Source organism: Natrix helvetica, assembly GCF_964273705.1.
Source record: "Natrix helvetica genome assembly, chromosome: 1".
Taxonomy (NCBI): Eukaryota; Metazoa; Chordata; class Lepidosauria; order Squamata; family Natricidae; genus Natrix; species Natrix helvetica.
In genome coordinates this window covers 213409440-213427597 of record NC_138548.1, presented here as the reverse complement: position 1 = coordinate 213427597, position 18158 = coordinate 213409440, and the positions used below count along the sequence as shown (strand labels likewise).

The following is an 18158-nucleotide window of genomic DNA, read 5'->3' as shown; positions in this document are numbered from 1 at the left end:
GCATTCAGTTGATACATCTACATAAACATAAATTACAATTGTAATTAAAATTATGTGAAATATAAATTCATTTAGACCAGCTTTCTCAAGACTTAATCGTTTACATCTCTACTGTTGGCAAGTCTGCACAACGGTTTCATCGGCCTTGTAGCCACATCTTTTGTTCTAGCGTCTCTCTTCCTATTCTAATGAGTATGTTTTTTTTTTAACAATTAGGCAACAGACTACACACAAGACGTTAGTAACAGAATTCAGATCCCTGCCTGCCTTAGCAGCTGAGTGGGCGGGCCCCGGGGAGCAGTAAACTCCACCTAGGTTCAGTTTTGCAATGCAAAGAAATCGGCAAAAACAAATCAGACGATCGCGGTTCCTGAAGGCTCTTGTCGTGGGTTCGGCTAAGCAAGGGGACGTTTGAACAGGTATCTTCTTTTATGGGGTTTACGGTCATTTAAACGGGGCGGTATTGCTGGGAGTATGTCGGCTCCCCTCTTTTTTAGCTACGAAGAAATGGCGAAAAGGGCTCTGTATGTGTAAAATTGAACAGGGCGGCTTATTTTCACAGTAGAGTAAACCTGAAACGATTTATGAAATATTGAATTCACTCTGGTCTTTTTCGTTTCCTCCTTAACCGCCTCTTTCCCAAACTCCCAATCCTGCTGAGGTTAGCTGAGTTCACTTTGGAAAAATGGGGAGAAGGATTACTCTTTAACATGCTTCAAGTCAGTGTTTTATTAATCTTTTAAAACTCTAATTAAAGTGTCTCAAATAAAAGTCTTTTAGCTCCTAGGATTTTTAATTTCATCCACTTGTTTTATACCCAGTCTTCCCTTCACCTGATTTATTTCTCAATAGCACAAAACGCCTCAGCTGGGGAAGATAAAATAGGAGTGGTGAGAACAACCTTATGCCACCTTGAATTCCCCTTGGTTTTGTTTTGTTCAGGGATTGCCAGTTCATCCAATTTGGTGTAAATTGTTTTTGTTTTTTTGTTTTTTTTTGTACTGAGACAATGATTCTGGGAATGCCTGTTGAATGTCATACTTTAAAACAGCCATCAAGTCATTCCAGTGAGATTCCAAGTTCGATGCCCCTGGAGGACATTCAGTTAACAAAAGGTTATGTTTATTTAATGTTATTTATTGTCCCAGCTTTGTTATTTTTATAAATGGCTCAAGGTGGCAAATACCTAATTGCCTTCAACAAGAAGCCTGTGAGGTGGGTTGGGCTGAAAGAGAATGAGTGGCTCAAACTCACTTTGCCAACTTTCACGCCTTAAGGCGGGATTCGAACTCATCATCTCCTAGGTTTTAGCCTTAACCGTTCGACCCAAGTGGCTCTCATATCAAACTGATTCTGAGATTAGGAACCCTGTCAGTGTCTTGCAGACTCCGTGATCCTTTGAATTGGTGGAGTAGTTAGAAGTAAAGGTAAAGGTTCCCCTCGTACATATGTGCTAGTTGTTCCTGACTCTAGGGGGCAGTCCTCATCTCTGTTTCAAAGCCAAAGAGCTAGTGCTGTCCGAAGACATCTCCATGGTCATGTGGCCGGCATGACTAAACGCCAAAGGTGCAGGGAACACTGTTACCTTCCCACCAAAAGTGGTTCCTATTTTTCTACTTGCATTGTTTACGTGCTTTCAAACTGCTAGGTTGGCAGAAACTGGGACAAGTAACGGGTGTTCACTCTGTTACGCAGCGCTAGGGATTCGAACCACCGAACTGCTGACCTTTCTGATTGACAAGCTCAGCATTTTAGCCACTGAGTACCGTGTCCCTGGAGTAATTAAAAGCACCAGGCTAAAAACTGGGAGGCTGTGAGTTCTAGTTCCACTTTAGTTCATGAAGTGACTGGTTCACAAAGCTTAGTTCGCTTTCGGACTTTGGGACATTCTTTCTTTCTCAGCCCTAAGAAAGAGGCAAGGGCAATTCACTTCTGAAAATCTTGCCAAGAAAACTGCAGTTTTTCTTGTTCAGGCAGTTGCCAGGAGTCAAAATTGCCTCAACAGCAACAATAGCCCTCCCCCGCAAAAAGGGTGATTACCAGCTGTCCTATTTAAGCATTTAGGGGCAGGAAAAGCTACCCCTTCGCAGAATAACATTTGCAGCTTCCTTGGTCAATGAATTGAGCTACTATATTGAAAATAGCTGTACACCTAGTGTTGTGGTTTGCAAAGATAGTATTGTTGTTTTCTCAGGATTTCAAAGGAATAAAACAAGACGTTGCATGATTATGGCTGACCCATTTGCAAATGAATGGTGGAGTTCAGCTAGGATGTGAATTACAACCGTAATTGTGTCCTACTTCTCCCTTGGAGAGAAAAGGACTATTAACTCCTGCACCAATATTTGTCATTAAATAGCTGTTGTTATATGGTAGATTTATACAGAATGCCAGACAAGGTGATTAAATGACAGCTGTCTCTTGGTTTGCACAGTATAATGTAGGCAATTGGTATCGACAAGAAAAGAAAAGCCTGCTGAGGTTTGCTGCATCCTAAAGAACTTCCCAGCTATGCTTTTTATTAATACTATATTTACTATATTACAATCAAAGTATATCAATATTTGATACCAGAACACCAGTGCTGGATCTCATTTGAGAAGACCTGAGTTCAAAGTCCACACTTAGCCTTGAGCCTGATTGAATGGTGTTGAGTAATCACCTTTCTTGGCTTCACTGATTTTACAGAACAGCCACAGGGATAACGTGGTGGTGATGGGTGTGTGTGTGTGTGTTGGGGTGTGCAGGCATGCAGGCGTGTGTGTGTGTGAGAAGAGATTCATGCATCATCTCTCAAGGTTTTTTTTTTAAGTAGGAAACTAATATAATAGCATTGGGTGGGGGGGTCTTTACTGTACTCTATAGCAGAAAGCAATGTAATTCAGCAAGGGAGGAGTTCCTTGCTGAAATCCCCTTTGTGTATTCTTGGCCAAATGTCACCTTTAAGCTGGGGATTTTGAAGTTATGGCTACACCCTCTTTGCTGCTCTTCCATGCAATGTCAGATTGGCAAAGAAAGTCTCTCTCTCTTCCCCCCTCTCCCTCTCCCCCCCTCTCTCATATGTCTACCTACCTACCCACATCTATCTATCTATCTATCTATCTATCTATCTATCTATCTATCTATCTATCTATCTATCATCTATCTATCTATCTATCTATCTTATCTATCATCTACCTACCTACCTCTCTATCATCAACCTATCTATCTGTCTGTCTGTCTGTCTATCATCTACCTACCTACCTATCATCATTCTATCTATCTATCTATCTATCTATCTATCTATCATCTATCTATCTATCTATCTATCTATCTATCTATCTATCTATCTATCTATCTATCTATCTATCATCTGTCATCTACCTACCTACCACTATCTATCATCAACCTATCTATTTGTCTATCATTACCTACCTACCTCATCATTCTATCTATCTATCATCTATCTATCTATCTATCTATCTATCTATCTATCTATCTATCTATCTATCTATCTATCATCTTACTTTTTAAATGCTATCTTCATGGATGGAATTTATGCAAGCCGTTTAAAACGAATGGATTAAGTTTTCTTCTATTTTTTTTCCTTTTATTATTCTTTGTAACCTATGGACTAAAATTCTCCTCTTTCATTACTGTGGGTGTTCTTCTAACTCATTCAAGAATCAGACTTTTTTTTAACTTGAAATACAAAAAAGATACAAAAAGAAACAAATAAAATTGCAATAATAACACTGCTATTCACTTGGAGGCTGGAGGTTTGTGTATTGGAAACGAAACACTCTTACTTTTCTCACTGATTATCCTGGCTTGGCACTCCAAGATCTCACTGCTTGTTTATAGAGAGTGATAAGAAGAAAAGCATATAGATGTCCCTTTGAAGTATATCTTTAACCAGAGAAAAGTGAAAATAAAATGTTATTGTGAATCTATGCTTAATCTTGTTTAAACCTTCCAAGCTAGAACAGCAGTGTTTGTTAGCTGGAGATAATGGCACAATTTCAACAGCAGAAAGAAACTTTAAGTCTGCAAAAGATATTCTTAGAAATACAGAAATTATCAAACACATATGAGAGGATAGAGAAGAAGTTGGAAGACTTGGAGCATCTAACAGTAAAACATGATGAAGAAGTTGGAGATGTTTATCAAGTGGAAAAAGTGGAGGTTAAAATCCTAAAAATAGAAGAGGAAAATGAATATAAAGAAATTAAATTTTCTGATATTTATGGTGATTGGTTTGTCTCTGAAAATGGAAAGAGTGGAATACTGAAAGAGGAATTAGATACAGTTAAGTCTTGATTATTAGGGGGGAAATGTTATGATACAGGATATAGTTAAATAAAGGAGGGATAATGATAACAATGTATATATAGGTATGGGTACAACATAAGGAAACTGGATGTAAATTGTAAACAGTGATTTGGAAAGGACGATTAGAAAATTTTGTTATTAAATATTATGGATGTTTAGCCAGAATAGGACATAAGGATTCAGTGTTATTGGAGGATTTTAGAAATAGTAAATGAAATGCCAGTATCTGGTTATGTATTAAATCTTGGTATATTTTATGATAAAGGATGTTTAAACAATTATAGTCAAATGAAAATGGAGGTATGAAGATGGTAACGTGTATAAATATCTGAGTTAAAATACTTGAGTTAATATGAATTATGTTTGTTGACTGTGGAAGAGATGCACGAAAGCCTTTTTGGAACCAACTGATACACTTTCTACAGTATGTAAAGAAGGATGTGTTGTGTTTGTTTTGAAAATTAAAAATAATTTTTTTATTTAAAAAAATCACAGTGATAGAATTAAAGAAAGCATTGAAGAGACAAAAAAATAATAAAACACCTGGCTCAGACAGTATACCTTTTATAAAGCCATGCAAGAGCAGACAGAAATAGTGATTTCTTCATTAATGAAGCACTTATAGAAGCAAGGTTACCAAATCATGGAGGGAAGCATCTTTAACATTGATACCCAAAGACGATTTGGACCACGAACAAATAAAAAATTACAGACCAATTTCTTTACTAAATGCAGATTATAAAACCTGTACATCAATAATGGCAGAGCTAATTTAAAAAATATTAAATGAAATTATCCACACAGTCAAAACGGCTTCTTACCAAAACGTCAATTAAAAAACAATATGAGGATAATTATAAATACACTAGAATATTATGAAGAGAATCCGGAAAACAAGTTGCACTGGTCTTCTTAAACACCCAGAAGGTCTTTGATAACTTGAATTGGCATTTCATAATCACACAGTTAAAAATGAAGAGATTTGGAGAAAAAATTATAAAAATGATAGAATCAATTTATTCGGCCCAGACAGCAAAAATAATAATAAATAGTGATACTGCAGAAGAAGTTAAGATACTGAAAGGAGTGAGACAGGGTTGTCTATTATCACCTTTATTATTTATACTATCACTGGAAGTTCTACTAACAGAAATGAGAAACAATCAAGAAATAAAGGGATTAACAATTTAAAAAGAGGAATATAAATCACAGGCATTTGTGGACGATATGGTATTCATATTAGAGGATCCATTAAAATCAGGAATTAAATTAATCCAAAAAGTAGAGGAATTCGGTAAGGTAGCGGGTCTTAAAATTAATAAGAACAAAACAAAATCATTACGAAGAATTTTACTAAAAAACAAGAGCAAGAATGAGAGGAAGACATGGGAATGTAAATAGCAAAAAAAGTAAAGTATCTAGGAATTTGGCTGACAGGGAAATGCTCAACAATTAAAGAAGATAGTTATGTTAAAACAATTCAGAAAATTAAGAAAGACCTGGAAAATTGGAGGAAACTACAAATATCCTTAATGGGAAGAATTGCCATCATTAAAATGAATATACTACCAAAAATTTTATTTTTATTTCAAGTGGTGCCAATTTGCCTAGGGAAATTTTTTTTCATAGATTTAAATAAATTAATTGCACAGTTTATTTGGTCAGGGGAAAAACCACAAATTAAATTAAAATTGATACAAGATAGTAGAGAAAGAAGAGGATTCAGACTTCCCGATTGGGAGCTTTATTACGAAGCAGCAGCTCTCACCTGGATAAAGGACTGGATCAATTAAAAAAACAAGATTATTAACAATAGAAGGTTATAATTTGGAATTGGGTTGGCACGTCTTTATCTGGGATGGGAAAGACAAGATTCATAGCTATTTCCAAAAACATTTAATTAGAAAAGCTCTACTACAAACATGGTTAAAAAACAAAACAAAACATTATAATAAAATCCCAACCTGGCTATCCACCATGGAAGCTCTGATATACCCGAACGTATTGGACATAAATAAGATAATAAGATATAAAAACATATTAGACAACCAAGAAAGGCTAAAAACAAGGCAAGAATTGAAAGACGAGAGAATAGATATTGGCTGGTGGCCCTATTTACAAATACAGGCAAAGTATAAAAAAGACAGGGAAAAAGACGGATTCTATAAGGAGCCGCAAGAGCTGAATAAAATTTTACAGGGAACCGAAGAAAAATTGATTTAAAAATATATCACTACTTATTAAAATTTAAAATGGAAGAAGAAACTGTGAAAGAAACGATAATAACATGGGCGATAAATTTTGGGTATAGTATAGAATTGGTGGAATGGGAACAAAATTGAGAAATAAACTACAAATTAACGATGGCAACGGCTTATAGAGGGAACGTGTACAAGATGTTCTACAGATGGCACCTTCCACCAGCGAGAATTGTAAAAATGTTCCCGGAGTGTTCACCTATCTGCTGGAAATGCAACCAACAACATGGTACATACTACCATATGTGGTGGACGTGCACAGCTGCGAAAAAGTATTGGAAAAAAATAAAAGATTGGCTAGAGGAGATTACTACACACCAAATTGCACTAAAACCCGAATTATTTTTGTTAGGGATTATAAAAGGAAATTATGAAAAAAATATTGGATACTTAATTTTACACATCATTACAGCAGCGAGAATTATATTTGCACAAAACTGGAAAAATAATTATATACCAACAGAAGAAAATGTAATTAAAAAAATATTGGAATGTGCAGAGATTGATAGGCTCACAAAAGAACTAAAAGAGAAAGACGAATCTGAATACTACTCCGCATGGGATTTATTGTACAATTGGCTAGAGGAAAGGAGGCGAAAAGCAGGAAAGCAAAAAAGAAAGGAAGAAAGATCAACAAAACAATAGACAACTACAAAACCGGAAAAGGATTAAAAGACTGAAATATGAGATAGACTATAGCAAATAAATATTACGCAAAATGTAGTAAAAACTGTTACACATAGAATATATAGAATATTACATGTAGAATGAAAAAAAATCTATGAAATAATGTAAATGCACAAATATATAAAGTCATAGTTAAAAAAGATTTAATATATACTTTACAAAATGACATAAATGTAGTAAAAACTGCTATACATAGAACATATAGAATATATAGAGAATGAAAAAAATGTATGAAATAATGTAAATGCACAAATATAGTTATAGTTAAAAAAGTATAGTCATAGTTAAAAAATTTATTAGTATAGATAAAACAGACACAACAGATAGGTAAAAATGTAATATGTTGCAAAGATGTGAAGTTTGTACAAACAAAATAAAATTTATTAAAAATTAAAAAAAAAACATTGAAAGATAATGACACTAAGTCATCGTTCAGTGTTTGGCTTGTGGTAGAGTGGGAACTCTTAGCCACTATAGTTTGTAAAACTTGAGTTACAGTATAGCTTGCGTGAATCCAAGCATGTGGTTTATTCAATAAATAATTGTTTATGGATTATTCTCCCCTCCTCTCCCTCCGCTCGGTTGATAATCTAACATTCCTAGTAACGTTCTTCTCTTTCAGCCACAGAAGCATTAAAAGACCATGTGGTTTTATGTGGCAGCCTTGCTGGGATTCTACATCCTGTTCCGTTGGTACCGTGAAAAGCAGATTTTGCCAAACCTGACAGACAAATATGTCTTCATAACTGGATGTGACTCTGGATTTGGCAATCTCCTGGCTCGGCAGTTGGATGCGAAAGGACTTCGGGTCCTGGCAGGTTGTCTGACCCAGCAGGGGGCAGAAAAGCTGAAAGAAGCCACATCAGAACGGTTGCAGACCAACCTCATAGATGTCAACAGCACAGAAAGTTTGGACAAAGCAACGGAATGGGTGAAAAACCAAGTAGGAGACAAAGGTTGGCACAAAGTTCAGGCAGTCTTGGGTTTTCTTTAGGGTTTGACTAAAAATGGAATAATATTCTTCTTGTGTAAATTAGGGTGAATTTCTAGAAGGGTTAGCCCCACTTTTGGTGACAACAGTCCTCCGAAACTGATAATTTTTTTTAAAAAAGATACTAAGCAGGAGCTTTTGACCCTAGCTTCTCTAAGTCTGAAGTCCATTTTTTAAATCTCATCTCTACACATTGCCACTCTGTACATATTGGGTAATGTGACTGTTGCGCAATCCTCTTCTTTCAAAGGAAAATGTTCCTTACTACGGTATGTATCAGAGGCAAGAGTTACCGGTACTAAACTGGACAGAACTGTTGCCCTAATATGCTCCAGGTGTTTTTAGACTCCCATTAGCCTGAGTACAAATTATGGCAAACAATTACGGGAGTGTCCAGAACTCCTGCAAGTTGCTTGCCCTGCCCTTCGTTCAGTTTTGTTCTTGCTCATTGTGTTTTCTGAGGTTGCTACTGATCTTTTTTTCTCACAAGCAGTTTCAGGGAATGGTAATTGCACATTGCAATTGGTAATAAATGTGGATGACCACAGGTTGAGTCAGGTTGTGGTGGTGTTGTGTAAGTTCTATGCAGCTCCAACCAACACAGCTGTGTATTAGCAACATCGGGAAAGCTCTTGAACTATAGTACATACGTCCCATAAGATTAGCCTTTACTTTTTATTAACATTTGCTGACTTCAATACTAAATGCAACCAGCATTCCTGTCTCGATCCATGGTAATTGTATAACAGTTAATTGTTATGTCATGGCATTTATGGTGTGATCTTGGCCAAGGTGTCCCTCCATCCTCAAAAATTATACATAGAAATCCATTAACATAAGGTAAACTGGCTTTTGATATGGCCAGCTTTGTTTTGTCCAGAAAAGAATATACCAACTTAAATACTGAAGTGATTTTGTTTGCCCATCCAGATTCAATGCTAGCTGTTTACCCATCAATTAGTATTTGTCTTGGATAGCAACCATTTGCAGTTAAGATGATGATGAAAAAGCAATTTTGTTGCCCAGTGCCTGTATTTGCAACTTTCACAGGTTTGTAAAGCAAAGGAAAATTGAAGTAAGAGCATAAGCGCAGTGATGATCTCACTTAGTGACTGCTTCACTTAACAATCAACTTGTCCATTTCAATTTTTTTCAAATTCTCATCCTGCCTTTATTATTATTTTTTATAAATGACTGAAGACACTGAACGTACTGTACTTAATATTCCTACCTTTTCTGCTTTTCCCCACAACAACTCTGTGAGGTGAATTGACCTCAGAGACAGGTGAGCGATCCACTGGTTTTCATACTTAAATCAGGACTAGAATTCACATCTTCTGGTTTCTAATATGGTGCCATAACCACTAAACCAGATTTATAGCTAATCAGCTAAACAAGGACCAATTGCACTACTACCTTTTCCAATAGCAATGGGTATTTGTCATGCCAGGCATAAATCAGATTGACAGATTTTTACAGTCCCAATTTGTATGCACTTGCAAGATTTGAGTATTAACACTACCTTCAATAGAAGGTTGCTATAATGGAATTGAAAGCATATTTTGTCACCTTGGCTTTACTTTCCAAGGGATTAGAGAGGACTAGACATGTCCCACATTTCCATTTTTCAATGGTCTGAGGTGTCTCTTACCTGACCATTGTTCTGGCAACAGCTCCTCCTCCTGTCTCTCAAGGATATTCCCACAGACCATTACAAATAAGACTTATGAAAAAATGACCACAAGTACTATCAAATGTCAAGGCAAATAAAAACATGTTCACCATATTTAAATTGGTTGCTGCATTAAATCATAACAGAGACACGTGTTGACCAGTGCAGTACTGCATAGTGATTAAAATGTAAGATTAAGAGTAGGGAGGCCCAGGTTGTAGATTATTCTCATTTTGTGACTTTGGGCCAGCCACTTTCCTCTAATCTTTTTCAAGGGTTATTCTCATAGGGAAAATGAAAGCGAACTCAAATGAGGACCCAGAATATTGGGGGCAATCCCCTTAGAGAAGGCTGTAAAGCACTGTGAAGCGGTATATAAGTCTTAAGTGCCATTAGATCTCTAAGCTGTCTTTTTCACCTGTTTCAAGAACAAGATTGGCTTGCCTAATGTGTAACAAGAGAGAGTATTTCAGAGGGTATACCCTGCTGTAGAGGCCTCTTATCACATAGTTGATGTCCCCTATTTTTCTTCTTCTCATTAGGACTTTGGGGATTGGTAAACAATGCTGGTGTTTCTGTCCCGACTGCCCCAAATGAGTGGCTAACCAAGGAGGATTTTAAGAAAATCATAGATATCAATCTACTTGGGGTGATTGACGTGACCATACACATGATGCCATTATTGCGAAAAGCCAAGGGACGTATTATCAACATTGCCAGCATAATGGGCCGACTAAGTCTTTTTGGCGGAGGCTACTGTCCTTCAAAACATGGGGTGGAGTCTTTCTCTGATAGTCTCAGGTAAGTGCTGTTTTCTGTTAACAGTATTGGCAAAAATTCAAATGTTTCTGGGACGGTGGGGTAAATTCTTTCATAAAACAGCTGCATTTCAGAATATAAAGTAATAATAACAGTGTTAGTTTATAGAAGTGTTGCAGGATACAGTACAAGTGTAGCTACAGACAAATCAATTTTCTCATTTAGCACCAAAGTTAAATACAGCATCTGCAATCCAAACTTGGACCGTGCTTTTATAAGTACCAACATTCCAAACTGTTGAACAAACTTCCATGTTCCAATCAGGGATTTTGACAACACACACACACACACACACACACACACACACACACACCCTTCCTAACACATCACACATGTCCCATTTGCTTTATTTTTTAAAAATGTTACAGTGGTACATAAACAGATGATTGATAATTATAAATCACTGTAATAAGAATGCTTTGCATCACCATGTTGAAATTCCTCTGCTAATAGTAACAGAGAGTGTGACTCATGGATGTTTGGGTCAGGTTGAAAGAAGAAAAAGTCAGTTTTGAATGGTAATCAACACAAAATTAAATTGAGCTAAACCTTTGCAAGTGCAGGGAGACTGATTTGTGAGTAAAACTGAGTGAGCTCTCCTTTAAAAGAACTGACAGATCCAGGTACTTGAGAGAGACATAACAAACATAAAACATCAGGGTAAATCTTGCTGGCTAAAAGGCAAAGTAGAATACAGCTAGACCCCCTTGACTTATCTAACCCGTTCAAAATTATGGCGGATCTTTCCAAGGCTACTTACAACCTGGATTTGACGTTCTGATAGCACGCGCACACACACACAGACACACATCACGTGACTGCATTCAGCAACTGGCCGACATCTACAGCTGTTTCCATTGTCCTGCGGTCACATGACTGCAATTTATGGCTTTTTTGCTGGAAAGCAGCACTTACTTCTGGTTTCTGGCAAAAAATCCTCAAAACCATTGCAGACAATGGATTCACTGAACAAATGGCATCTTCATTTAGTAACTATGGTGACTTAATGACCACGACGAAAAAAAGTTGTAAAATCAGGTTCAGTCATGTGTCCTGCTTAACGACTGATACAATTTACAGCTTTAATCTCAGGCTCAATTATGGCTGTACGTCGAGCACTACCTGTGCCTGCAGGTAAAACTTTATTAAATATACACAAATGCATGCATTCTGAAAAATGACGTTAACACAGCATCGTAAAGGTCAATTTCTCCCAAAAGTTCTGGGTTCCAGTGCCAACAACTTATTCCCATTGAAACAGATGCTTACCAGCAATATAGAAATAGTTTGCACAGAATACTCCTGCTTTTCTCTCCAGCTTTCCACCTGATTCAAGCACATGCTTTTATGAAACCGAGTAATTCCCCAGCATAGATGGGTTTTGATTTGCAAAACCATATTTATAGTAGTCGCAATCTTGTCCATTCTGGTCACTATAAAATGTTCATTGCAATGGCACAGCCCTTGTGTTACAAGCCAAGATGGGAGCTGCTCACTGGAGCACTTAATTGATTAGCAACTGTCTTACTTGTCATAACTATGGCAGGGCAGATTTTTTGTGTGTGCCTTTGTTAAGAATGCAATTGGAGGGCTACATTAAAAAATAATAATGAACCACTTCATCAAGGCTCCCAGACATGACGTCAGTCCACTACGGTGACTGAGTTTATGCCTCACAATGAGTTCCAAACAAAACATCTTATGGTTAGCACAGTGTGAATAGTTAATCCCTTGTGAGATTTTAAAATCACACAGCTTGAATTAATTCGGTCTTTCCCAGTCTTGATTTCCTCCAGATACATTTGCCTTGGCTTCCCATAATTCTACACCCAAGCCCATGTTGGTCAGAGTTATTAGAGATAAAGCCTTATGCATTGGGCGGGGGGGGGGGGACACCAGGTTGAAGAAGTCTGGGCCCTTGGCTGGGGGAGGGGAAAGAAAAAAGACCTGGCCAATTTAAATTCTATGCGTGCCCACACCCTCAATGCAATGCACCCGCCCCCTTCCACATGTGACTCCCCATGCATGCATGCACCCCCCCCCCCCCTGCAGCCTACTTGGCCTCCTGCACCATGGTGGGGGGCATTTTCACCCTCCTCAGTCTCCGGAGGCTTTCCTCGAGACTCTGGGAGAGCGAAAACAGCCTTCCCCGGGCTCCGGAGGCTAGAAACAGGCCCAGTTTCGGACTTCCAGAACTTCTGGGAGGCCTGTTTTTCGCCCTCCCCAGGCTCCTCTGGGAGGACGAAAACAGCCTCCACCGGGCACCAGAGTCCCTCCCTAAAATCTTTGTGCTCCCCCGCCCATGCACGCGTGTCTCCTGCATGCACGGCAGAGACCTGAAAATCAGCTGTCCGGCGGGAGGTGTGTGCACAAGTGCGGTGAAGCTGATCTGGGCGACAGCTTGCGTGCCCGCAGAGAGGGCTCCGCGTGCCCCTTGTGGCACTTGTGCCATAGGTTCTCCATCACAGTTCTAGAGTTATCCCACTATGACAGCCTCAAACCCATGGATTTCCCCCTGGACACATGCAGACAAGCAAAACAAGCAAGAATCATTTAGACAAGACTCCCAAGGGAATCAGGCAGATGAACAAGATTCCTCGCCCTTGCTCTATATTTGTATTACTCTTTCTGAAAATCAGTTCACATCCAAAATATCTGGAGGTCTGTTGCATTAACAAGGAAGAGATAAGGAAATGTTTTAGTACAAGGTGCAGTAATAATCACAAGCTTGAACAACTTTGAGAAGAAATTAGATGAATACTACTAGCCCCGGCGGTTCAATATTGCCATCAGTATCTAAGGTGGGATATTGTGAAAGAGCAGCTATTGTGCAACACAAGCATGAGAGTGCAAGAATTCATTCCTGATTTTGGTGTGTTTTGAGGCATCAGGCTGCTTAGGCGGAAACAAAAAATAGAAAACCTTTGCACTGATCTTGCTTCAGAGTCCTTGGACTTTTATTGAATGTTTAGTTATTCATTATTAACGAGTTAACTTATTCTTCAGCCTATATGAAACAAGCAGAGTTTAAATTAAATTAAAAAGAAGAATCAGAGAATGGAAAATCCATTGTAACTTTGAATGGTCACTAAATGAACTTGTATGTCGATGACTACCTGTACACAGACTTTTTTTAAAACTTTCAAGTAAAAAGAATTATATTCTGTGCTATAGAAGTGAAGTATACAGAAGTGAGAGCCTTAACATTATTTCCCATGCTTTCTTTGGGGAGATGAATCTGTCTTAAAATAATTTTTCATACAGAATGTAGAATTTGTACTTTCTCATTTTTCTCCTTCCACTTTCTTTTACTCCCCATTCTTTTCTTTTGTCCATGTTCCTACATTTTCAAGAAATTACAGCCATAATTATCTTCCAGGACATGTAGTAGATAATATTATTATTATTTTTTGCAGGCTTGAACTCTCCCCCTTTGGAGTGAAAGTCTGCATAATAGAGCCAGGTTACTTCCAAACGGCAATCACCAATGAGAAAATCTTGCTCGAAAACTTCAGAAACCTCTGGGAGCGTCTTCCAGAAGAAATCAAGGAAGTGTATGGAGAGAGTTATTATAAGTCATGTGAGTGTGATTCTCCTATTTTCTCAAAACTTGATGTCACACAATATGGAGTCCAGCCTCAAAAGAAAAGGAAAGGAAAAAAGAAAAAGAGAAAGGGAGAGGGAGAGGAAAAAGAGAGAAAAACAGAAATGAGAGGGAGAGAGAGAGAAATGAGAGAGAAAAGGGGAGAAAGAGAAAGAAATGAGAAAATGATGGAGGGAGAGAATGAGAGAGAGGGAAAAGTGAGGGAAACAAATGAGAGAGTGAAGGGGAGATAAAGAAAGAAAGGAAGAAGGAAGGAAGGGAAGAAAGAAAGAAGAAAGAAAGAAGGAAGAAAGAAAGAAAAAGAAAGAAAGAAAGAAAGAAAGAAAGAAAGAAAGAAAGAAAGAAAGAAAGAAAGAAAGAAAGAAAGAAACCATGTTGGAAATCACCTGAAGAATGTCATGCCTATCCTTGCAATTATAAGGGTCAGAAACCTGAATCAAATATTGTAATAATCAGAACTATGGTTGCAAACATTAACTTTGTTCAGCTGGATTCCCAAATAAATACACTATATTGCCAAAAGTATTTGCTCTCCCATCCAAGTAATCAGAATCAGGTGTTCCAATCACTTCCATGGCCACAGGTGTATAAAATCAAGTACCTAGGTATGCAGACTGTTTTTACAAACATTTGTGAAAGAATGGGTCCCTCTCAGGAGCTCAGTGAATTCCAGCGTGGAACTGATAGGATGCCACCTGTGCAACAAATCCAGTCATGAAATTTCCTCGCTCCTAAATATTCCACAGTCAACTCTCAGCTGTATTATAAGAAGGTGGAAGTGTTTGGGAATGACAGCAGCTCAGCCGCGAAGTGGTAGGCCACGTAAACCCGTCCAACATCAGTGTGTGACCTCACAAATGCGATTCTGGGAGAATGGTCAAAAATTCCCATAAACACACTCCTAAACTTTGGGCACAGCCTTCCCAGAAGAGTTGAAGCTGTTAAAGCTGCAAAGGTGGACCGACGTCATATTGAACCCCAATGGATTAGGAATGGGATGTCACTTACAGTAAGTTCATATGCGAGTAAAGGCAGTTGAGCGAATACTTTTGGCAATATAGTGTGTGTTGCCCTCAGTATCCATAATATTAGGGAAAAATTGTAGGAAAGAAAGACATAACAATTATATGACTCTTATAAAGAGCATATGAAGCTGAATCAAATTAGTTCCATGAAAAATGTTTTGCTAGTATAAATGTCTCTCCTTGCCCTCTGTGTCTAGATTCTGCCTTATGTTTCACAAATTACACACAGTTTTAGAATGTTTGGTTTTTGTTTTCTAATAACTAACTGATATGAACTATCCTAGTTTTCCGAACTATCCTAGCTTTCTTTGGGAACTCCCGGGGGTTGGGAACACACCGATTGCTAAGCTGCTGTGGACATGATGTATGCCTGGGTGGAGTTACTTAGAACGTCCCCTGTTTATTGGATGAAAGAGATCAATCTTCTTGGGGCCAATGCATTTGGTGCAGCGAGTCATACATCTACAGGAAGTCTTCTACATATTCAAATTACGCTGTTACCCTGAGCATTATTTCTGGATGAATGTATTCTTACCCCATCGACTATTTTATAACAAAGCCCACGCTTTTCAGGATATTAATTTCAGGCACCTAAATTTGTAATGAGCAAAAGTTATAGTTGGAAAGGATAGGTTTGGTCAGGGCCATTTGCATACAGAATTGTTAAATGAGAGCTTAGGATGATTCTAATTTATATTTTGTGAAGAAGACGTGTATTCTTATTTCATTTCCCCCCTCATCTCTCTCTCTCTCTCTGTAGTGATCGTAGGAACCACTAAGATGCAAGCCAACTGCAGTTCTAAACTTCATTTAGTTACCAACTGCATGGAACACGCATTGACTGCTGTGCATCCTCGCTTCCGCTACTCAGCTGGTTGGGATGCCAAACTCTTTTACCTCCCTATAAGCTACATGCCAACTAGGCTAACAGATAAACTATTTTTGTTGGGTTACCCACAACCAAAAGAGAGCACTTAGGGTGGAGAGATGTTGGTTTTCAAGAGGAAAGTTTGACACTGGTGGATTGTGCTTGGAAACCTATTCTTTTTAGAATCTTTTATTCTTGGGTGGGTTTTTATAGGTTCTCCTTTTATTATATGATGCTTGTTTCCAGACTACTGTATATCCTAAATTATCTTTCATTACATCAGACCAGTTTCCTGACTACATAGTTATTGTGGATTCAGGTATTCCCACCATCCACCTGTTCTATCTTTTGCAGGAGTGATGTCCATCTAGATTTTGACTCTAAAGCAGTGGTTTCCAACTGTTTCTTGGCCATACCCCACCTAAGCATTTCTAAAACCCTGGTGCCACCCTGTGACATATAATTCTTACTTTACTCAAAAAGTGAACTCTACTCACATGGAGGAAGTCTAAAAGGCCATTAACTTGGTTTAAACAAAGTTCAGATTGCCCCCATTAAAAATCAAATCCCCCCCCCCCCCGTGGGGCATGGGCACCCCATTGGGAACCACTGCTCTAAAGTATTATCTGGGCAAGAGCATACAAAATTTCCCTAAATCAGATAGGACCATTGATCTGTCCAACGTAGCATGTTACCTTGGATTTTTGAGATCTCCTGATAACTGGTGGTAGGAAGGATGTACCTCCAAATGTCTGTCTGTTACTAAACTATGGTTGGGAACTGCCATCTTCTTCTTGTGCCGTATCCGTCATTGGACATTGGCGATCATGTTAGCGATCCTATTTTTATCAACAGCCACATGAAAAAGTGCTGTTGAGTTTTGTCCAAATTAGTCCCTTGGATTTTGAAGCCATGATGTTCTTCTTCTGCCTGGACCTCATTTGCCTTCAATCTTTCCTTGGAAGATTAAATGAACGATGCCATATTTTTCTGTGTGTCACATCACATCAGTGGTGGTATACTACCGGTTCGGACCGGTTCGGACGAACTGGTAGTGGTTTGGCGGCCTGAGTCACTGGAACCGGCAACGATCTAGGCCTGCAACACCCCCGAACCGGTTCCTGGGCGGCGCCATAGGGGCCACCATCTTGTTTTACGCTTCTGCTTATGCACAGAACAATTTTTACTTCACTGCCCATGCACGTGCAGTGCGCATCAAGCACACATGCATGCAGCATGCCCATGAGCGAACCGGCAGTAGTGCCTGCTGGAACCCACCCCTGCATCACATGTCCAAAATATTCTTTTGCTTTTTTTATGGTTTTGATGATTTCTTTCCCAGGTAGCTTATTACCTCCTAATTTCTGATTTTGTCAACCCAATTTATATGTAACAGCTGGCTGGAACTGCCATAGGTGTGCAATAATATGACATAGATCCCATTGTTCAGGATGGGTTCAAAGACTGAAGAGGATTCCAGCCAGATAATCCCAACAGTCTAGGTAAATTGCCCTCCTGGCTGCATTCTATTAATTTGAGAACTAGTCTACAAGGAAAACTTGCTCTGAGACTACTATTTCAGCACACTTAGGAAATTCTTACACTTCTGTACATTTTTTACTCACTTGGTTTTCTGCTATAGGATTACTCCCAGACTCTCCATCTGCCAAAGCCCTTGTGAAGGCCAGATTTACTATTTGTTGCTTAGCCTATTTGCAGCTCTTTCAGAGTTACTTTTTTAATGCCGATCACAATAAATCCTAACCAAATTAAACTTGTTGGAGCAATTTCACAACCTGCCTTTTGTCTATTCTGTTTAAATCACAATATTAACAATTTTGTGTCTTAGATTCATTTTTAAATGATAATTTAAAAAAACATGGTAACCTCATCATGGAATAAAACAGAATTATTAAGGTGATG

At 38.4% G+C, this 18158-nt stretch overlaps 1 protein-coding gene across 1 annotated transcript; it reads left to right on the top strand.

Annotated features, from left to right (window-relative positions):
- The first annotated feature begins 284 nt into the window (after positions 1-284).
- On the top strand, positions 285-18154 carry LOC309391051 (retinol dehydrogenase 16-like). Its single transcript, XM_081951100.1, has 5 exons — positions 285-419; positions 7879-8212; positions 10462-10720; positions 14155-14318; positions 16128-18154. Exons 2-5 carry the CDS (start codon positions 7900-7902, stop codon positions 16343-16345), a joined length of 954 nt encoding a protein of 317 aa, XP_081807226.1. The 5' UTR covers positions 285-419; positions 7879-7899; the 3' UTR covers positions 16346-18154.
- Positions 18155-18158: the final 4 nt, after the last annotated feature.